Source organism: Dromaius novaehollandiae, chromosome 3, assembly GCF_036370855.1.
Source record: "Dromaius novaehollandiae isolate bDroNov1 chromosome 3, bDroNov1.hap1, whole genome shotgun sequence".
NCBI classification, from domain to species: domain Eukaryota; kingdom Metazoa; phylum Chordata; class Aves; order Casuariiformes; family Dromaiidae; genus Dromaius; species Dromaius novaehollandiae.
In genome coordinates, this window is record NC_088100.1 from 108,552,147 (window position 1) to 108,575,500 (window position 23,354).

Genomic DNA, 23,354 nt, shown 5'->3' on the forward strand with positions numbered 1-23,354 from the left:
AACACAGTTAGTTCCCTTGCTAAACTGGAGTAGAAAATCTCCTTTACAAGCACCAGTTTAAACTAAACTTTTATTCATTAGTATTTCTGTAAATGTTGTGTCAGTGTACTAAGGATATCTGGAACAACCTTTCTTCAGCATAAAGAGCCAGAATAAGGGTCCTGAACTGTGCTACATCCTCCTGTATCTGTAAAAATGGCGTATCTTCAATTTGGAAATATCAGACAACACAATACAGAGTCCCAATAACATATCAACTCTAAAATTGCACAAGTTTATAGCACAATCCAATACAACCTTGCAGTCCCACTTGCTTTCAACTGTGGAACCGTGGAGATGTGAGCGCTGAATATTAGTCATCACGGACAATCATCAGCTAAGCCAACGATGGAAGCCTGGAGGAGCTGAAGACTTGAAGCACCATCACCGCTACAGGACTCTGAAGCACTGATGCAACATCCCTGTAGAACCATCATCATGAAAGCTCACATACCGAGTTTTCTATGCTGCAGTATAGACTTCTACTACTGCTGCTCATCCTGGGAACCAGGAAGCAGCTTATGAGTCACACTCTTGAAATCTGGTCCTTTCTAAATGCAGGAATAACATCTGATGGATGCTCTGAACACATAAAAAGAAAGCAGCATTGTGGTTTTTCTCATTGCATTTTCTCTGTATCTAAAATTTAAACAGACATTCATATGCCCACTAATAATAAGAACAGAAGACCAGGTATGAGCAATAAGCCTGCATCTTCTTTTCTTTCACCCCTTCGCAGAGACCTACGAACATGCGAAGTGTGGAATGTCTTATATCTTTTACTGGGACCAGTATAACTTTAGTTCGTTAAGCAACCACGCATTTCCTGCAGCTTCAGAGGGTGCAGGAAGGAACATTCCTCACTGAATCAATTTAGGCATCAAATATCATAAGCTGCTGAAAGATGGCCCTCTCCCCCCTACTAAATGAAAATACCTTAACAGGCTTGTATTTATAGTGTGAGACTAAACTAAAGCATGTATGCTTGCACTATGGTTTTAAAATGTCCAGTGGTATAGCCCTCCTACTCTAAATACTCTATCCCAAGTTGCACCAACAGTTTAAAGACTTCTGTTGTTTTTCGATGCCTTTCAACAACTTTATACAGACATAACTAATATATTCATTCATGCAAAGGAACAGATTCTTGTTGAAGTGAAAAAGCAACTATTCCTAAAAAGGAAGATGGAAATAAGATTACAAGTCTGTTAGGATTAAAAGGATCTTTTTAAAGCAGAGTTTCTAACAACTGTGAGAAGCAAACACTGCCCTACCCTAGTAACTTTAAACGTCAGTGAGAAATATGACCTCCTGTCTTATTTTCCAAAGTCACTAAACTGCCTAGTTTGTGTTCTTTCAAACAACTGATACTCAAAGGGTGAAGAAAATATGAGGGTTAAGCTCTAAGACAGTAGTCAGTGAATCCTAATTAACTATTTGTATTATAAGCCTACATTTAGCAATTTGTTAAATTAGTGTTAATTTATTTTTAATCAAACTATACGCCTTTAATCACTAGAGTTGCATATAATTTTGTGTACATGTAATAGGAACACTAATAGGAGCACTTCCAAGGTCAGAAACGAAAGCAGACACTTCATAAAATACAAAATTTCAATTCCACTGAGCTACAGCAAATTTACAGACTGCAAAAAATTATTAGATAAAAAATTCAGCAAGGTCAAACAATACAGGCAACTTCACACCCCAACACAAGATTAACAGGAAGACAGGAGAACATTATTTTTGCACTAAATACAGGAGTGAGTCCATATCCAGAAAGACATAACCATGCTTTAAAAGCTTTAGTGGGTTTGTAGCATTTCAGACTAAATAGCAACAGTGACAATAAAGCACAGTCCAAAGGACAGGGCTTGTGCCAGGAGCCCAGTTCTAATTCTGGCTCTGTTGCTGGTGTGCTGCGTGACCTTCAGTGAAGAGCTACACTTCTCTTCTTTCAACCACTCTTTCTTTGTCCATGGGGAAGGAACTGCCTTTTGCCGTATCAATATGTGACTAACAAAAGGGGACTTCACTAGAGGGCACTGCGCAGTGCTGTAAACATTAAATGGTAAGGGCAGAACAAAGGTAAGCCACTGAACAGCCTCCAGCTGCACTATCGAACTGTGCAGCCCTCTTTGATCACTGGTACCTTTTTGGTTTTACTCTCAGCAGCCACAACAACAAAATACATCCGACTTACCTGATCTACTCCTTACCCTTTAAGCTGAGTACAGTTGCTACAATAAATGGTAATTAGTTCTTCCTTTATTTAGCTTTGAACTGCTAAAATTCCAAAGAGCAAGGTTTCATTCCCTTCTCTTCTGGGTCATCATCAGCAACACTTACCAAATTGCAGCTTGTAGTTTATTTACCCTGTAAAATTTTAGCCTTTCAGTCTGAAGTAATATCAAGTAACTATAGTTAAGAAATCAATACCATAAACGTTTAATAGAAAGATGGACAGTAATATTCACCATTATACTAGCCAAAGAGCCTATTTTAAAAGCAACTGCATTTGCTTTTTGAGGATTTTAAGTTTCTCACAACCCACCTGAAAACTTGCTTTATAAGTGCTTACATTAAGATGGTCTAACAATCTCTTCCTTGGTAAATCCTCCCTGCTACTCATCTTTCCCCTCTTGGAATTTCATTTTCACTAAGCCTAAGAAACGTTGGCCTTGCCCGGTTCTCCTCTTTCAATAATTCTTCCTGCCAATTTTTCTTTTTTTGTTAATGTCCACCAATGCTATTTTCTCTATAATGTTGATGCTACTTCTTGTTCTTTTCCTCATTCAGTCCTGCAATTTGTTCACTTCTCTTACATTCTCCACTACCATACTAACACATTTTGGAATTTTTCCTTTATCCCTAGCAACAATTGCCCATAATGATTTTTTTCTATTACAACCCACCATTGCCTTCTTCGCCTCTTAAATATACAAATGTAACTCTGGAAGTTCTGTACTTTTTCTGCTGGTCTCATTATGTTACATGCTCTATTTCTTGAACCTACTGATTCCCAATCCGCAATTATATTATCTTATGGATACACTGTGGTCAAGTTCAAACTGTCCCCCATATTCTATCCCTAATCTATCAACACATCCACCCTCACTGAACTTTCTACACAACTAGCTCTTCTTTTCAATAGCATATTTCTGGGTATATTACAGATGTTTCAAATGTACCTAAAAATCCAAAACATCCTTGTCTGTAAACGTCTGCAATGTCTGCAGTTCCATTCCTACCATTATGCCTAGGTTTTTGTGTGGCAAAAAAGTTACTGTATCCATCTCCTAAAGGATGTTTACTCAGATTTTGAGCTGAAAATTTTAAAGCAGATCTTTTTAAAATGGAGGAAAACCTCAAAATACGGAATAAAACCTCTCTTAATTTTATATCTCAACAGAAATTGGGTATTAAGATCAAGAAGATTAAAATAAACATATGAAGTGCTTTTAACTAGCATTTAGCTCTATTTCATGCCATCAGGGCTAGTCTCCATAAACACAGTTCAGAAATTCATATTTGGAAAAAAGTATTATTTTTTAGCCTGATTACAGACGTCTCTTTCGTATAATGTGGTCAAAGGATTTATTCAGAAGGACAAAAACCCAGTACAGCTTTGTTATCACCTACCCATAATGAATATTTTTAAGAATTCAATGCTAGTTAGCACAGATAGAAGAATTTTGAATGCAACTGCCAGTAATCAAATGAAGACAGAATGGAAGTTGCAATATTCACTAATTCAGAGCCCGTCATCCCCTTTTAATTCTGCAAGGGGTTAAAATCTAGATTTTTCTATGCAGATACATACTAAAATCATTCTTACATAAGTCCCATGCTGTTTGTATATTTGATACTAATTTCTCTCAACTGACATTGCTATTTAAAATGAAAACACTCCAATTCAATTAGTATTAAGTTACTAATTAAAAAAAATTTCCCAAACAAGTAGTCTATACTTGATATCACACCTTTCTACAAAGACAGCAAAAATACTTAATATGCTGCTATATATTATCAGTGACTAAAAAAAATTCCCAAGATTTTACATTTTGAACTATATGTCAGCCTGATCTGAAATCCTTGATTTTTGGAATAAATTCTGAACAAAACATCTACATATTGGAGTCTCACCTTTTTTCTTTAAATGAATAACTTACTATGTTAGCATTCAAAGTTGAAAAAAAATTCTCATGGGAAAATGATTTCTCATCTATCAGGGCATGTTGCTATGGCAACAACTACAATGACTACCAATGCTCTTGCCTTACTTGATGAATAAAATGGGGGGGGGGGGGGAAATCACAAAGTACTGTAATGAAAATCCTTGTGATATAAATCTTTCTGAAAAAGAAACAAGGATTCCCTCCTCCCTCGCACTTCATGGTAATATTTAGACTGGCAGAAAATGCTCCAGTTTACCTTACATCTTCTTGACATTATGTTTTAGAAATGCACTGACTTAAGCTTTCACTGTATTGCAGTATTCTTGTTCCTTTGGCTTGCAGACAGGTAAAACTAAAATAGAGCTTTTAGAATCTAAGGATAATTGGCTATTATCTATGTGGAGTTGTAAAAGCAAAGGGAACAGAGCTATAAAAATGCAGTAAGGAAAAAGGTCACAGTGAAGAAAAAGATGGATTCTACCATAACAGCCTAAAAAGAGATCCATTTCAAATGAAGCATGTACAGTTGAAAGTATCTGCAGAACAAACAGCTCCATCTACAGTTTTAAAAGCAAGTTATATTAAAGCAAGTTTACAGGTAAAAGGTTCTCGATTTTTTTAAATACCCTCTAAAATGATCTGCAACATCTCCCTATTAAAATAGAAAACTGGCTTCAATATAATTTTTATGCAGAAATCATTCAATCTCTTTGAGATTCAAAAAGATTATTTTCATCAAAAACAAACTGAAGACAAATTCTTAAACAAAAGTGATTCCTAAAAGCAAAAACTGCTAATTCATACCTCATAAGCTTCCTGCATTTCTGTGAAATGCACACTGTAAATCCTAGCTTCAGGGAGTTGAGAGTAAGTTTTGCTAGAGTTTTCAATGTAATCAAGATTTCACCAGGATATAAATCGAAGAAGTTAGCCTTACTGCAATTCAGCAAAGATATACCCCCATTTGACACTAATAGAACAGTTCAATAAGGAATGAAACTTCTTGCATGTGTAATACTTTTCAGGCCCCAACCCATCATACTTATCATTTTCCATTTTCTTCTTAAAAATCCGAATGCCCTGCTAAGCTATTACACACTCCCAAGCAAAGCCTGTTCTCTATGCTGTCTTTTAGAGATAATTCATCATAATCATACTCTGTGTTTGCAGGGAAACAATTACTTCCATGGTTTAGGACAAAACACAGACTTCAGTGCACTGCCTAAGAAACTACACCAGGCTCTGGCAAAAGAGGTCAGCTCTTTTGCCTGCTGGGATGCAAAGAAGCTATACCCTCAGCTCGCTGCCTGTATTAGCAAACACTTTTCTATATGCAAAAGGACCATTCACACTGCAGTGCATCTGCAGCAGCATATTTTACCTCTGGCTGCCTTCCTGAACTGTAATCCCTCACTGCTAGAGCCATAAAGCTGTGCTTGACAGGCCGGGGCTCTCCAAAGATATGTAGAAGACAGGATTTTTTCTTCCTTTTGGTTTAATATAATAAAAAGAAATCCTATGGGAAACATTCCACAACTACGATATTGCTACTCAACTAACTAACTGAGAATGCTGCCTTTCCCTTGTAACTGTAGGAAAAAGATAACCCTTGCATTTAATGGTCAATTTACCTGTTTAAAGTGATTTTGGTATGTTTTCACAGCATAAAAACAACATCAGTATCACTGCTTTTGGCAAGATTCCTGCCCTCTCTGTGCTTTTCATGAATTTTTTTTTTTAAATACAGTATTTTCCAAACAAAGCTAATTTAATCCATATAACCACCTATATAGTCCCTCTTTTAATGAACACATTTCATAAAATAGTCTGTTTGTATTTACAGGGAAGGAACAGAGACCACACAAATTTTGTGGTCAATATCAAGGCAGCTAAACTGAATTTCAAATATTCAACACCAGTTTCGCAGCATTTGCAGGTGTCATGTGCACTTGCTGTTAGTCATGTAGCCAGCTGACTTTCACAACAGATCTGACATGCTCTCACTTCACCAGAGTGCTCTAAGTACAGTGATCATGGTATCTCCAAATCTCCTGCTTTCAAATTTATTTTGTTCACCTTATACTGTTTCTGGTTATTCTCCACCTAAATTCTAAGAATGTACTACACTAATGCTTAAAATAGACCACCAGGATTATCCTCATAATGCCTTCCTAGATTATACGTTACCTGTTACCTACATGTTGTTTTTTATGCAGGCTGAAACATAATATAAGCATTTTCTTGACCTCTGCTGGACCCTTCCTAGCTTTGCCTTGCAATACAGGTAGCGAGACAAAGTAGAAGAAAAGGGGTCAGAAAATTAGGAGCAACAGGTTGCTGCTGGAGAACCATTTGGGTCAGATGGCTGCAGCATTACTGCTCTGGAACAAGGGCAGGTTTTATTCACTCCATGCTTCTGGCAAAGCAGAACTGCCTCATGGTGTTTTCCCCACCTTTTCACTTTCCCTTTCTTTACCCTCTTCTCACCGGCACTTACCGTCTCTCCTCCCCCATCTTGCTTCTTCTGCCTGTTCTAGAACAGTGGGTTTTTCTGCTTCCCTGCTCTCTTTTCAGTCTATGTCCTTGTTTCTTTTCAATACCATGAAAAAAAGAACAAAAACTGTATTATTTCTTTCTCTTTTTCCTCAGTCTTCATTCATACAAGTATATTCTTCCCAGATGTCTCCCCTTTGTTCTCCTTTTTCTTAGCTTTCCTAATTTCCATATCCTCAGTGTGGGCCAGCAGGATTGCTCAGTCTGCTCTCCCACTACTATATTCACTGCTTAACCAGCCTTTTAATCGTTCGGCTTATTAGCTTCAAGCAGGAGAGAAGGCAAAGTACATGAAAAGGGATGTCACAAGCATGACCAAAAGCAGATTTACAGATTAGGACAGAATTAAAATGATTTTTAAGGATTAGATCACAATTTATATAACAATGTAAAATGGACAGCAACAAAATCAGTGCATTTATTTTTAAAACCAAAAAATGTGTTTCTAATCAGTCTTGCACAAGAGAAGTTGTATGGTTTGATTTATTATACCCCATTCCTATAGAAAAGTTATTCTCTTCTAAGCAACAGACTAAGAGTTGTCACAGGAAAACTTCAGCCCAAAATTGCTTCTGCTTCATCCATTCTTTCTGTTCAGAACATCTACACTTAAGATCTTCATCTTTCTTACCCTTATTAACCACTGTCAAATTTAACTGAGAGAGCATCTATCAAAGTTGAATAAATTTTTTTCAAACTGTCTTCCATGGCTTCTAAAGTTGCTAAAAATTAACAGTAACAATTTTCTCCAGGTTAGAAGGCTGAATGGGATTCTCAGTGATGCATCTGAATGGGTCCAGAGAAAGCTACAGAACAAAACAAGAGGCTCTACCTCCTTGAAAGGCTCAGCACAAAGCCAACTAAATGTCATTAGCTCAGATACAAGGAAAGTTTTGCTTTTAAACCATTAAAACCCATGATTTAGGAACACCTACCTTGTCCTTCCAAAATTAAATGTTTATTTGTGGAGCCCCCCTCAGAATTCAAGAAACTGAAAATCTTAAAAGTGTTTGTAGAGGCATTTACTGACAATCCAGGGTGGTAAACTGCAGGCACAGCTTCTCCAAGCCTCTTAAGCATCTTGGGCCCAGACAGGTACCTAGGTCTGTTCATTCCCATTTCAGGAAAATAAATACTTTTATTTTTTAGAGATTCCCAGCAGCTATTCAAAGATGCCTACAAGAGGAAGTGTAAAACATGAAGGCCAACTCACATTGTCCAATGTTTTCTCCCACTAGCTACTCAGAAAAAAAGTATAAAACTTTCAAGTCTGCAAAGCTCAATTCCATTTGCTAATCTCACGTGATCAGTTTTAATAAAGCACCATGGTCAGGATCCTTCTGTGATTCATAAGGCTTCTTTCATAATATTCATCTTCCCCAGAAAGCACTCAACACTGAGAATTAAGAGGTGTGGCAACCCAAAGAGGAAGAGATAAACCAAAACGCCCCTTCCCCCTTCCAGAAAGATGACACTAATATTAACAACTCAGAAGCTATGAAACAACTGACAAATCATTTTACTATCATTAATGTGTGATTGAAAAAACTCCAGGTGCTATACCTCTGAAAATAAGGCCATTTTGTAGCTTAAGTTTAATTTGGGAACTTTTGTTTTGGGAAATTCTGTTTGAAAACAGCTGTCCAAAAACACAGAATAAACTATTCTAGAAAGTTTTTTTTTCTTTTTAATGAGATAACACATTGTTCCAATACTTAAAAGAGCACTCACTAGGAATTTATCTTGAAATGTCTTACAAAAGTGACTCAGATATTGTATTTCTTTGAAAAAGAATTCTTGAACATGGAAATCTCCCAGTTTCTAAGAAGTGTTGTATCACATACAGTCCCTTTTAAATTCTGAACACCTAGGGAAAAAAAAAACATACAAAAGAGATAGGAATTCCTGTATAAGGGGGTGCCAGAATTTCTTCTCGCTTATTTATCATAGTGCTAATAGGAATGCATGCTTAGGTTTAATGGTTTATACTGATTAGCCCTTCGGGCAGCAAGCTTCATATTGTTTTTATTTAATATACCATTTGAAATAACCTTGGTACCTAGAACACAATATTATAAATTCATGGGAAGCATGACTTTGAGCATTACAAAAAATGCGACAAGCTCTGGAAAAAAGCTGTTCAAAAACTGTAATTCAAACTGATCTTGATTTTCTATTAACATGCATGACAAGAGAGAAATAGGGGCCTTTCAAAATGGCAGTTCATATATAATATGTAATATTATAATCCCCCTTCATGTGCAAGTTTACCAATTTAATACCAAAAATAAACTTACTACTTTTCCCTTTTCATATAGCAGAGCCCACACACGGAGCATGGAGAAGTAAGCTGTTTTCTACCTCAACATTAACTCTAGGACCACTAATTTAGCACTCAATATCTCAATAGCATATCTCAAACTTGTACTTTAACTTCAGCAATGCAGCATTTATTCCTGTATCAGAAGAAAACCTTTATTTCCAGCTTGAAATGAAGAAACAACAATGCAAAACAGTTTTTATTTGCTCTGAATATCACAGACACACTATGTACATCAAAAACCTTCAATGCCTTTTTTTAATTGTCACAGTCCAGTTTGCCATAACTATTCAAAATAATATAATACTGAAAAATAAGAGCTTCTCTCTTCTCTTGCAATTGTCTGTATGCCACCACTTTGTTGACAGCAAGCCTAGCCTTGTTAGTCTAATTCTACAGCTCTGCTGTGAGATTCCCATACTATATACACAAGCTTTCTGGCCTAAGGGTAAGTGAGGTTTCCTTTAAATTCTATCAATTCAGATAACAGGAAAGGGAAAGGGATTTAAGGAAACACCACATTCCGCAGCAGTCCTAGCTCCTGCAAATGCAAAAAGTATCAGGAGCCAAACTGATAATCTCACTTAAACCTGTTCAAGTTAGAATAAATCACCTGATTCCAGAAAAATTAATATGAAAAAAGTAACTGCTCCAATGAACAGGAACCAAATCACAATTTCTCACATGTTCTTATTCAGTGTTCTAAATTAACTAGGTAGATGGCATTGAGATATTTACTTTACAAAATATTTAAACCAGGATACTAACAAAACTCTTCCAGAAAATAAGTATAAACTTGACCTAAGAAACAAGCAAACTGATGTTTCTCTGGCTTGGTAAATGCTTTGCAGCCCAAAATAAGCAACCTAATGTTAAGTTCAAGACTAAAGAAAATAATTACTACAAGTACTTCTGTCACATTAGGTAAGTCATACATAAACCTCTTTATCACAAAGTGTAACACTGTTTTATTTGCAAGAAGTCAACTTCACTTTACCTAACTTACAGTTTCGCAGCAATTCATATATGGGAAAGCACTGACAGAGTTTGCATTAATAATGCCCACCCATAATACGACTTCCAAAGGAAAGTATGAGAGAACAAACCACTGAGAGATTTAAAAAAAAAATAATCTCCCTATATACACCTGCAAAAATGAAGGTTGGAAGGAACTGATTTGGGCTTTGTGCTTTTGCAGGCAGTACTTCCTCAGAGTGACAGCTTTATTATATCCCAGATTTCCAAAAGCTTAAAGAAAACCATACTCCTTCTTTTAAAGCCATCAAAAGGTTTCAAAATTTATTTCCAGGTGGCAAAGGCTTTTACTTAAAATTGGTATTTATGTATTAATTTTTATTATCAAGAAAAAAATCATACTTAAAACTAGTTCTCTTTATATTGATTTAAGTAGAAGTTGAGCATGAACTTCAAGAAGTTCTTTGGCCTGTTTCTTTGCAGAAGTATTTTAAAAAATAAAAAACAGGTATATCCTTGTATGCACGAATAAAGGCTTTTTCTTCTTCATTTCGGAAGAACAGGTTTTTAGGGAAATACACTAACAAATTGTATTAGAGTAAAAATTGATACTGTCTGACTCTGCAGGCTGTTTTTAAAGCTTAGACTTTAAGAGCTTAAAAAAAGAGATGCATGTCCTCAACTTCTCAAACAAAATCCAAACTGATTTTTGAAAGCACTGTTAGATTACTGACATCCGAACTTCTTTTAAGTTTAAATTAAAAATGCTTCTGTAAATGACATATTAGTAAGGTTAAGACAAAGACAAAAATACTTACATTGCATTTACTTTCTCTTCTGGGCCCTGAACCTGGCCCATTACAGTGCCTTTGCTGGTATTTTTAACCCAGCCGACCACTCCTAATTTCCTAGCTTCCTCTTCTGTGTACTGATTTGAAAAATAATAATGAAAAAGGATAATCAGTGCCAGCACATAGACCACATGCCTATCACTTAAAACCCCACTTTCATTTTCATAGCTTTAAGACCTACACTTGGAAGAAACAGATCTTTAGATGATGCGCATACCCCGACATTAAGATGTTCCAATTCTGAACTTGCAGCAGAAGCAGCCAACTTTAGAACAGGAATGAGATTATACATATATGTAATAGATACATGAGTCATTTATAATTCCATTTTTATTGTCATAGCTTTTTTTAATACATATTCTTCCAAAGAAACATAAAAAGATAAAAAACAAAGATGTGATGGTCCTACCCAGCCCTTACATGCAAGCAGCAGGTTAACTTCTTTCTGATCATTTTTCTATGTATAGAAAGCTTCTGTGTGAGACCTCTTTTCTCTTCATTCAGAGGCAAGAGGCAAAGGACTTGCTCTCTTGATTTTAGGATTTTTTAAATACAATTGAAATCACAAGGGACCCTAAACTCCCTTGTACCTATTCTATTCCTTTCTCTAGCTATCATTATTATAAACAGCTTCTGTCTCTCCTAGTCATTTGCCTCTTCAACAATCACAGTGTCTAAGCTCATTAAATCTGCTGCTTATATAAACTTAATCAAGTTCCTTTTCTCTTGTTTCATTCTAAATCCTTTCCACCTGGCTTTCACCCCTTAAATTCTACCCTGAGCTGACACATTACTACAAATAGCAGCAAAGGTCATAATCTAATTATTCTGCTTTTCTAATATGCATTCTGCAATGCAACAGTATGCTATGCTGACTTTCTCAGTTACTCGCTTCTTGCGGTGAAGTCAGGAACATCCAAGTACATCAATCTTTTTAAATTGTTATTTTCTGTCGTTCATGTACATATGAAATATATGCAGTTTTAACAATATGTGCCTCAAAACTGAAACAGTAGGGAACAGAAAGCCTGCTTTTCAGAAATCCATTGAAGTTTTGTTCCATATAGGACAAAAAAATTTACCACTATTAGCCAATACCTAGTACTCCACCTTTTCATACACATCAAATTTATACATACTGAAGGTATTTCCTCTGTTTTGCTTCTTCTTGTATGTTTAGTAATGAGGTATAAGACTATACTGTCCATGTTCTTACAGTGAATTACAGAGCATAATCAGACTGATGGCTGTAACAACAAGCTTTCATAGAGCTTTTAGTATAACTGTGTAAGAAATAGCCACCAAATGTTTTACCGTGTGTGTAGTAATACCCAAAATAGTATACAGATACTAGATGTGTAGATGTACACTCTTCCCTTGGTAGAGGAAAATTAAATTCAAGCCACATTATACTCTAATCCTTTATCCATTTCCATTCTGAGCTATTTCACGATATATATAAACTATGCACAACAACTTTTAGATCTAATATTAAATACGGGCTACTGTTTTCAGAAAGAACTGTTACTAGTTGTTTTTGGAACAAGGCCTCTTGTTTCTTGGGCTTCTGCACATTGCAAAACTCCCTGCTGGACATTCAGAACTGGTGGAGAAGAATATGAGCTGCAAAGACTAAATTTTTGTATCGCATGGTTACAGTGAAACATTATAAGCTTCCTTAAATACTAGTAACGCATGTTAATTGCCATTAAGAAAAATTAAACTGGAAATACTTGGCTTCAGAAGCTATATCAAGACCTTCAGAATTAACCTTTCCAAAGACAAACATGTTATAATGCTCTTGCAACTACTGTATCAACAGTAAGTTGAACACACCCTTTAGATTCTACACAAGTATAAACAAACATTTATATGAACAAGCTTTTAAAAATATATTTTAATGTAATAGCAATATAAAAGAAACATTAATTCTTTTAAATCCACATGCAGTATTTAACGAGCACAGAATTGAAAGTGCCAGCTGCACAGGTCTGTATCCCAAAGACCAGCTGCCATATTTTTAGCACTGGAAACACTATACAGCAAAGCCGAAGCGGTAAATCGCACATTGCCTTACCATTCTGAAACAAACGCCTAGGAAAGAAACCAAAGAAAGAGACGTTAAAGTAATTTGGGAGAACGACAACCACCTCAAAGAACTTCACTTAGCATAAACGTACACTGAACCGCACACAGGGAAATTACGGCGGTCTTTTCCCACGGGAACTGGGGAGAAAGGCAACCCAGCGCCGCCCGGACGAGGAGGCTGCGCTAGGGGAATTTCCCGGGGCTCAGTTCCCACCTAGAGGTCCTGTCCCAGGCCGAGCCGCACCGCCCCTCACGGCCCCCCGCGCCGGCTCCGCTGCCGGCTCCGCTCCCGGCAACGGCCCTCAACGGCCGCCGGCCGCCCCCCACCCCGCGCGCGCGCGCGCCCCAACGGCCGTCGGGTGTGGCCGGCGCGCGCCCGCCCGCCCTCACCTTGCACGCGGCCGAACACCTCGTAGTCCACCGACTTGAAGGCGCCGGAGGCCTTCGCCAGGCCCGACATGGCGGCGCCGGCGGTGGGGGGAGGGGTGCCCTCTGCCGCGCTGCCCGGCGGGCCGCGGACGGCAGCGCGCGAGGCTCAAGTTTCCCGCGAAGGCGGCCGCTCGTCTCCGCCGTGGCCAAGAGGCGCTGCCGGCCTGGGGCCCCGAACCGACCGCGCACCCGCCCGGGGTGGGGGAAAGAGGACCCCCCCGCCCCGACCCCCTCCGCGGAAGGCGCAGGGCTGAGAGGGGAGGCCACGGCCCTTGCCCGGCTCACCCAGGATTAAGCCCCCACACCCCTGCGGTGCTCACGGCCTGACAGGGTTTTGGTGGCGATGTTGAATTTGTAAGTATTGCTGAAAGTTTAAAAAAAAATTTGCACTAAAAGTGCCTGAACCGAGGTAATTTTGGCTGATAAGATGGAGAGTCAAGTATTTGAGAGCCAAACGTACCACTGGAATACCAAATTTATCTTGGCTTCATCAGGGAGAGGTGCCTACGGGACTGACTTGCTAGCTTTCCACCTTCGTGCTTTGAGACCGTTGCTTCAGCTTCCACCCCAAGCTTCAAAAGCTCATTTCTGGGGCCCACTCCTGCGCCAGGGCGTACAGCGAAGCCAACGGGGGCCGGGCTGCTCAGCGGGAGCAGCTGGGCTTGGGGAGAAGGGAGACCCTTACCTCACACGCACCAGTCGCCAGACCTTCACAGTGAAGCATCCTAGTGCTCGCATTTTCATTAACAAACCTTTCTGGGGATATTTGCATGTAATTTCTTTACTTGGAGATTATATATGCAAAAATACAGGCCTGGAGTTTGTTGTTCAGGAGGTAAAGTCTCCAGCCTGATGCCCCATCAAAGATTTTTGTCTTGAATGTTAAACTGCATGCAGACATGGAACAATTTTCTTCCCTGTTTTCTTTTTCTTAGGAAAAAAAAGTCTCTTTAGGCCAAATTCTATATTGAAAAAGTTCAACAAACCTTCTTTAGAAGGTTAACACAGCCTTCTTTTGCCAAGATACAGAGTGACAGGCTGACTTTGTCTTTACAATAAATATCAAAGCAACAGTTATTTGCCTAAAAAGGAGCCATTAACATAATTTTCTTCTTGTCCTAGCAGCAATGCAGCATAACCCAAAGGAGTTGTTTATATGTTTGAATCTCAAGACTAGAGCGAAGTTAAAAAAAAATAGATCAAGATGTAGAAAGAAGAGTGCTTTCCTGAGACACATCAAGTAACTAGAGAAGCTACAATTAGATTCAGTGCAGAACAAATAAATATTCAGATAGAACCAGAAGATTTTCAGTATTTTGGAAAATAGGAACAGAAGGGACAAAGTTATATCATTTGCTTGAACTATATGACATGTTAAACTGCATCCTCATCTTTTACAAGGGTCATACATTTTACTAATGTATGTAACATTTTGTTTTGAAAGAGGAAGATTCTACAGCAAAGAGGAGCAGAAAGCAGTATGGCCTGAAAATCTTTTGTCATTTGCTGCCATCTATCAGCAATGAAGAGCAAGACAGGTCACAAAAATTCACAATAACAGCTTGTTTACAGTATAAAGCATTGCAACTCAAGCCTTGAAACCAGAGTTTGTTCTGGCACGGATTATACCTGAGTTTCTGCAGATTCCAGTACTAGTGATGGCAACTTTCCTCATGTTGAGAGAAAATTTGACTTTTCAGTCAGTTTTCTTGATATGACTTGGGTGTCCTCTTATTTCTACTGGTTCATTGTCTGGATGAGAATCCATTCCTGTCAGTCATTGTCCTTGAGAACCTCCTGGCTCACAGAGGTATTCGGATCTGCTGTCCTCCCACTGCTATTGTCTTTTTCAGAAGTCAGTTTAAGGCTTTTGCATTTGCACATCTTTCCTCTCTTTCCCTAGATGAGCCTGAATTCCTCTTTACTTCACAACAAAGATTATTAGAGCCATCTTGCAGAGGTTGAAGAACTGTCTACCATGAGATATCATGAGACCCTTTATTTTTTAGAGTCCAAGTAGACAGTGTGAGTGATCATACTGTATTCAAATATACTCTAAATGGCAAGAGAACCTTAGCATATGTTACCTAAAAAAAAAAAAAAAAGTAGGCAATCTGTATGAAACCAACGAAGTTCTGAATTTTATTTCAGCTGTTTGCTCTAAGATAGTGATGCTGACAGGGGAGTGACAGATGGTCTAGGGTAGTGATAAAGAACCACCTGGTTGCATTTCCTAAAGCTGTAGCCAGTTCTAAAAAGAGCCAAGCACCTGCATCTGTTAAGGCATAAGATATACAAGATGTACTCCTTGATCCTACTGCGAGGAATGTCAGTGATTATGAAAACTTCCTCCAATTAACATTAGGATGAACAGAAAATGTTCTTCTGTAACTTCTCTAGATATGTCTGGAGATGAAATACAGTGACTTTCATACTGATGCCACTGAGTTTAGTGATTACCAGGCACTGGAATCAGTTTGTTACTCAGTAGATAAGGGTGACCATTTTATTACCAAGACAAAGCAACATTCACAATTAATACCTATTCATGAGAAATCCCAGGCTGCAGTGAATCCCAGTGATGAGCACTATATTGTTGATTTTCCCAGGCCTTTGCTGTGCTCAGAGGAGGTACTTCATCTCCTATTTCTACAAAGGAATTTTAATTTTATTGCAAGTTTTCTTTTCTGATCACTACATATCCTTGTTAAGTCAAATGCATGTTAGCCAGCTTCCATTCCTGTATGTGTTTTTCAGAAAACATTGTTTTGTGTTTATTTGTATTCTCACTTCTGATACAGTTTGACTTTCATTCCCAGCATGCTGTCATCTAGCTTGAACTGTACTTTGCAACATAAGTTTGTACAGAAGGGCTCCTTTTTCCTGAAAGCTGCCTAGGAAGCTGCTTTACTTGACAAGCTGATCTAGATAGTTGCTTAAAACTTTAAAATGTAAAATTTTTAAATTTTAAAGTCTGTGGAAAATGTATTCTCTCATTTTATATAGGCAGACAGAGTATTTCTCCTCAAAATAGTTAATGTGGGGAAGGTAGGGCTAAAAGCAGGAAAAGGGAAAGAAAAGGAATACAAAACCAGCAGCAAATACATGTCAGGAATAACAGAAGATGTTGAGAGATGTGGTTGTCTTCATAGTGTGGTGTTTACAAATAAATTTGGGGGGGGGGAGGGGAAGAGAATGGGAGAGGCCCCTCTATAGGCTTGATCTTGAGCCAGAAAGACTTTCAGTGCATTCAGAGAGAAAATTTAGATTCTCTGGGCTGATGTCTAGTGGTCTTATCAACTTTCTAGCACAGATGAACAATTTTAGTGTTATCTACTGTAACAATTTTATGATGGATCTGGCATGCTCTGCCTCCCCTGCCCCTTACCCCCTTCTCTCATACATAAGCACTTCCATTTGGAAGCACTAATATTGTACTCACAAATTTTATAGAGGCTCCCTTCAAACTATTGTCAGGTTATTCTCCATACTGTCAGCTTTTAGCCAACAGTGCTTTTCATTGTCATAATACAATGAATGGATTGGAATTTTGAATGGGGGGGAATTTACATTCTTTATTTATGATCAAAAGAGAGTAACAAACCTGGCAGCTGTTGAAGCAGGAGCCAAACAACAGTTGTTCAACCACTAATATAATGGAACAGTACTTATAAGCCTGATTTTTAGAGAGCTCAAAGAAACGAGAGAGATAGCCCACTTTGAAGGGGTAGTTTATATTATATTAGTTTTATATCTTTATATTTTTGGGATGTCTGAGCAGGAACATGGTTCACAAATTACTTGTTCCATTCTTGGCCCTCCTTCACCAATTCCCAATTGGAGTAACCTATGAGATGGACTAGAAGGACAATTGTACTTATGCAAAAAGTTTTCAAAGTTGTTTTTACATTGACATCTCATCTACATGAAATGTTTGGGGAGCTTTTTGCACCGGAGGGAGATCTCTGTCATAGATAGGGCTAGTTTTACCACTAAGTCATCTGTCTCTACTCTGAGCACTAAGCTTAAAAAGATTCCTCCCAATACTTGCCCCGAGTGCAGTAAGGATCTCCCACTGTCTTGTTTTTAGGCATGGAATAAAAGAAAAAGATGTTTTTGAGTATATCCTTACTGGAAAACGTCAGTACCTGGTAATGGTGCCATTGTAACAGAACATCAGGGACCAGCACAAGGAGGGGCTGCTGCACAGAAGAAGCAGCAAGGAGCTGAGGGTGACCATGGCATCAGCTAGGTGCAGTCCCACAATACCTGAGCAGGGAGCAGAACCAGGCACCAGTAGCAGGGTCCATCCACAGCCCCAGGCACTGCAGGGGGACAAACTAGGGCCAGGAGCCATCAGGAAGGCTGGGTGGCGGCCGTGGCAGCAGCAGCAGGAAGGGAGGGGCTTAGAGACAGAGCAGGAGATGAGGCTACAATGTAGGTCCAAGATACATCTAAGAGACAAGGCTAGAGGTAGGTAAACCTGTGATTTAATCTGGGTTAAGTGTATATGCCTGCCCCTGAGCTTAAATGGAGCTCTTGCGCCAAGGAACAGAGGGTGGGTGGGGGTCCCGGGTGAGGCTGGTCAGAGCAATTAGGACTTATTGATGCCCTCAGGGCCCTGACACTGAACACCATCAATAAAATTGTGATAAAAGAATCTTCATACTTATATAGCTTTCATTTTAATTGACTGAATAGAATTATTCTGAAAGTTGCAGCTTTGTTATTTATCTTGTTTGTCTATTTCCAGTGCAGAATAGGTGGAAAACCATGAAAACCTTTCTTTCATGGAATGCCCATTTTAAAGCTTCTAGCAATAGGTAGCACACAAAGGGCAGTGACTCCCAACCTTCCCTTCTTTGCCATACTTCTCTTCCTCTGAGTGCACTCTATCAGACTGCTTTTTGCTTTCTACAAGGCTGTGATGTTACACTACTAAATCTACTTGGCATCTTCCACTCCGAAAATTGTCTTTGGCTTTCACACTGATGTCCCATCAGCCACACAACCTCCCACCTTGCTGCCATAATTCATCTTTCGCCCTCTGTTTTTCAATTAATTCTGCTATTCAGTATTTTCCACACCATTTCTATTTAATATGGTTCCTTCTCAGGTCTGTCCATGATTGAATTACTGCTATCTTGCTATCTTTTTGAAGAGTTTCTGAGACAATCTACAAGCTATTATTCCTGACTGTTCTTCAGCGTTCTCCCCTCTTTCAGCCGTCGGCTCTGTGGCTGATGTCTTTAGCTATACATTTTCTCTAGGATTCTTAATACCTGTGCAGCTATTTCATCACTCTGTTTATCTGAACTAAAGTCTAAACTGGACTTACTCACAAACTGCCCCCAACTGTATTGATTTTGATGGGTGTTTTCCCGAAGGTTATCAAAGGCTCTGGTTAAGAGAAGCTACTGTTCCTGTTCCCTATTCAGTGCTGTTTCCCATGGGAACACTGAATATCCAGGAGGAAGACTAGAAACTATGTAATTTCAGTTTGTTCATTCTAGCTTCTGATTTTGCCTGTCTTTCTTCTGTCAAATCCCATGCTTACAGCCCACCAATTTTCCCTTTTTAAAAAGAACACCCTGCCCTTCCTGTGTGTTTACTTCTTCAAGGAAAACAATAAACTTCCTCTCTCCCTCGGTGGTCTTCCTCTTTTCTCTCCCTTGTTCTCTTATCACATTTTCTCCTCTCAAATTACTCCTCTGGCAATTACCCTCGTGACTTCATTTCTGAATAAGATCAATAGTGCTTTCAGCTTTGCAGATTTTCCTGCAAAATTGTGCAAGATTCTTCAGGGTCTTTGTTTTGCATTCACTCCTTACATCATATCTAAATATATCAAAAAAAATTCTGTGGCTTCTTTGTACAATTATGAAATAAGAGATGGCTTAACTTCCTCCCATTTTCCCCTTTCTGCAGATCACCAGCTAAATGGCTTGCTGTCTATCAGCAGCAGTCTTCTGGTGGAACAGATCTTCTCTTAACTACCAAAGACTAGATATAGAAGCCTGAAGAACAAGGCAGACCAACAGTGGGATTCTCAGAGAGCCTTATTCTGCCTTATTCTTTATAATATGTAAAACAATGGTTTGTAGCAGGAACTACTGAAGAAAAATGTTGAAAATATGCAAAATAAACCCCAAATAATTTTTAATCCTTAAGCTTTAGCAGAAGATGATGAAGTGTTCCTAGCACCTAAGGATTTAAGGAATACCATTTCCAGTACCCATGAGTCAGCTTGTTCCGAGGAATGTAAAAATCAAGTTGAATTGACGTAAAAGTGTAAACAGAAGTAAAGATTTAGGTTTCATATACCCCTTCCTATTTTAATCTTCAGCAGCACAGTTCTCAGGATAGCAGTGCTGTTATCTGAAAGAAAAACCACACTTGAGCAAAAGCGTAAGCTCTGATGCTGAGTTAATGAAATTTGCTACACTAGGAGAAAGAAAGGCTCTTGACTGTAAACCCTCCTTCTCCCTTCTGCTGTCTTCCTCTAGGCCTGTAGAGTCTGAGCACCCTGTAGAGAAGGGTCTTCTGTCAAGAAAGAGCATCTGAATGTAAATTAACCAGCCAGAAAACAGTCATGCTTGGCAAAAATAAAATCTCACATTGAAATACAACAAGCATAGGAGGAAGCTTTCTGTTTTTTTTTTTTTTTAACTGTGCTATAAACAAAAAAAAACCCTGCAAAACTTGAAATACAAGCATATGTATTTTATAAAATCTTTGAGGATGGTCTGCCTAGATAGTAATATTGCAATTATTACTGTGTTACCTAGAGAAAATTTTGAATAAAATGGTTGAAAGAAGGAGGAATGTTGAAGAGGATTTGGCTGCCCCTCTGGAAAAATAAAAATGAAGGGTTGTTGAAGGCAAGGATGAAAATAACGATTGATGAAATATTTGCTTGTTGTTGACTGATAAAATACATTATAGATGAATCTACAATATACCCATAACACAGTCAGATGACCTGATTACAACAGTTGTCTCCTGATCCATTTATAATGCAAAGGCCCAAATCCAGCAATCTGATCTGTGTGGGAGTTCCCATACACCTGTGCAGAGGCCTAGTTAAGCAAGTGGAGCACTGTGCGTATGAAGGGTCATGTGTACACAGATTGGATTACAGGACTGCAGCCAAACTTTGTGTGGATGAGACCTAAATTTGTCCCTCTCATGGTCTAAAATCATGGACTGCTCACAGAACGTAACACAGAAGTTATATGGTGACAGATAAAAATTTGTGAACAAATTATTTTACTGTGGCTAGAATATATTTTGTAGATTTCGTTTTATTTTGTGTTTTTTCAAACAGTTATTCTAAGAGTCTAGATATACGACAGCTATGTTTTTGTGCAGCAAATTGCATGAAAGAGTTTTTGTTTTATTAAGTCCCTCATTCAATACATCCTGATTCTGTCTAAGGCATGAAGATCTATAAACTGTAATTTTCTCTGAAATCATCTTTTCTTTTGTAAGTTAAAGTAGTAATTCCCAAATTTCTTTTTCTTTCTGTGATCCCACTCACAGCTTGATAATTTTGTTTGACCTCATATATAGATATGAATATTCAATGAAAATAAACCTATCCCAGTTTGAATCTTTTGGTTTTTATCATTGCCATGTCACTAGTTGGAGTTATAACCCTTAGTTTGCTTAACAGTCCTCCACATAAAGATCTAAGACAATAAATCACTCCACCAAGAAAACCACATCAAAACTGATTTCAGATTTTTTAGTCTAAATTAAGCTCAGAATGTATTTGCACTGCTATATGAAAAGAAAGAACCTTAAGGTAAATCAATTCTGGTTATTAATGGTGAAAATTTTTCATCTGAAAATATAATAAGGTACTAAAACCCTAAATAAAAATGAATGCCTAACATGAAGAAATCAGCCCTGAAGACTTGCATCGTCATTTGAAAATTCTCTTATTTCATAAGGAGTCATGAAATAAAACATGAGACTGTGAACAGGTCTATCCATCAGCAAAAGATCCATCTCAAACAAAAATGTAACTGTTATAGTTGTGTAATTGAGCTCTATAGCATAAGAATCAGAAGAGGTCAAGTCTGTCAATCTTATGCTGGAGTGATGGATCAAAGAAGTCTCAGCATGATTAAATCTAAACACAAACTCACCTGCTATAATGCCTGCAAGGATTTAAATTCACCAAGTATAATTTCATCACAGAAAGTGATGCTTTATAAGCAGTTTATAAACAAGAGAACAATTTAACATTCATAGTAATTTAATTTTGTGAACCTAAGGCCTAGCAGCTTTATTTACAAATTAGATTACATCCTAAACTAACAAACACATAAAAGGAATGTTATTCAGGAAACAGTCTATTCTGCATACAAACAGAAGGTTAAAATGCCCTAAACTAGCAAGCTATTCTTTTGGTGTTGTCTTCATGATCGCTGCATTTTACTTATTTTACTTATTTTATTGATTAATAATTTGAAAAGTCATGTTTCCTCAGGTTTTAGTGGAGACATCAGTGGGTTCCAGAGAGAAGGTGGGAAAGGATTATGGGTGTAAGAGAGGAACCGGAGCCAAGGCCACCTCATACATTTAGACCCAGCACATTAGAAGTCTCGGCCTGATGGCTTGATAGCAAAGCAGATGGAGATTTATGTGATGTTTGATTTGTGAAATATCTATCCACAGGAAATGCATTAAAACTTGGGGAAAGCATTGACTGAGATTTTGCTAGTGGTTATATTGTCTCTTCTTATGCAACACACTGAGGAGGAGGAGATACGGTCATTTAAAGCAGTTAGTTCTTTATTCCCATTGGAATATGGGAAATTTAAAAATTACGCTTCCCACAGCCACTAGAACAATGATGTCAAACTGCGTGGAGGGTTTGGGGATCTATAAAAGGTCTAAGAAAGCACGAAAAGAGTGTGGGTTGGTAAAGGAATAGTTTATAAGGGAGGTGGGTTGACAGCTCTTACATTTTGCAGTACTGTGAAGCTATTATTTGATTCATTCTCATTAACTGCATTAGCCCACTCTTTCTTCTCAAAAGCAACAATGAGAAGCCCTAATTAGTATTTCAGAATCTTGAAATGTGTTAGTGCAGGCTATGTCATGAACTATTTCAGTCAAGTCTTGCTGAATTGATTATAGCTTTAGTTCTTCATGGATAATTTCAAAATCTGAGATTATAATTCATCTGGGATACATAAAATGAGCTATCTGCTATTTTTACGGAGATATCTGAGAACCAGTGATGGCCAAGAAATTGGTGGTGATGAAGGGGTTGGAATAGCTTCCTAAATTCAGCAATACATATTGTCATTTTGTCATTTTATTTTAAGCATTTATTCTCTGAGAAATAGAATAGTTTGTTCCAAACATGTACTTTACATTTACTTTAAATTCCCATACTACTGCCTCCTTAAATTGGTACGTATGAGTTAGTATTTCTGCTAGAAAATGGAAATGGAAAATTAGTGTAACAACAAAAATCTGTTCATATGTCTGTCTTGCTAAAATAAAAAGGGAGAAAGCATGAGAGGCAGTAAGTCCATGGATACTGTCTATATTGTAATATATGAAACCTCAGATGGTTTCAGATGGGCCTTTTGTTTTCTATTCATAATTCTCTGATGCAGGACTTTGTACTGGTAAGAGTAAGAGTAAGCTGATAAAAGTAACAGTTCTTTCCTTAAGAAACAATGGGTATGCACTGTCCTGTCATGCTGTCCTGTCTCTGCTCTTTTGGGATCTGGAAGTAACCCCTATTTGGTAACACGTCTGGCACCCTTGAACAACTCCAAATTCCCTTTCCTCCATTTCCCATTCCAAAATGTCTGCTTTTCAGATGTTCACTTGCCAGGGATAACCAGGGTGACTGAGCCAGTTTCTTCTAGTTTCAGAGCTTGTCAGTCCTCCTGC

General features: G+C 38.1%; 1 protein-coding gene across 2 annotated transcripts in view; it reads right to left on the reverse strand.

Annotated features, from left to right (window-relative positions):
• Positions 1 to 13,545, reverse strand: part of ACYP2 (acylphosphatase 2) — a 64,960-nt gene extending 51,415 nt beyond the window's left edge. The window contains exons 1-3 of one of the 2 annotated variants that reach the window (XM_026108164.2): positions 13,395 to 13,545; positions 12,994 to 13,010; positions 10,884 to 10,993 (exon numbers count right to left, since the gene is read on the reverse strand). In XM_026108164.2, coding sequence (XP_025963949.1) covers positions 10,884 to 10,993; positions 12,994 to 13,010; positions 13,395 to 13,464 — 197 coding nt within the window. In that variant the 5' untranslated portion in view covers positions 13,465 to 13,545. The remainder of the gene's footprint in view (positions 1 to 10,883; positions 10,994 to 12,993; positions 13,011 to 13,394) is intronic. The other variant, XM_026108157.2, reaches the window with a different exon arrangement.
• Between the last annotated feature and the right edge of the window lie 9,809 nt (positions 13,546 to 23,354).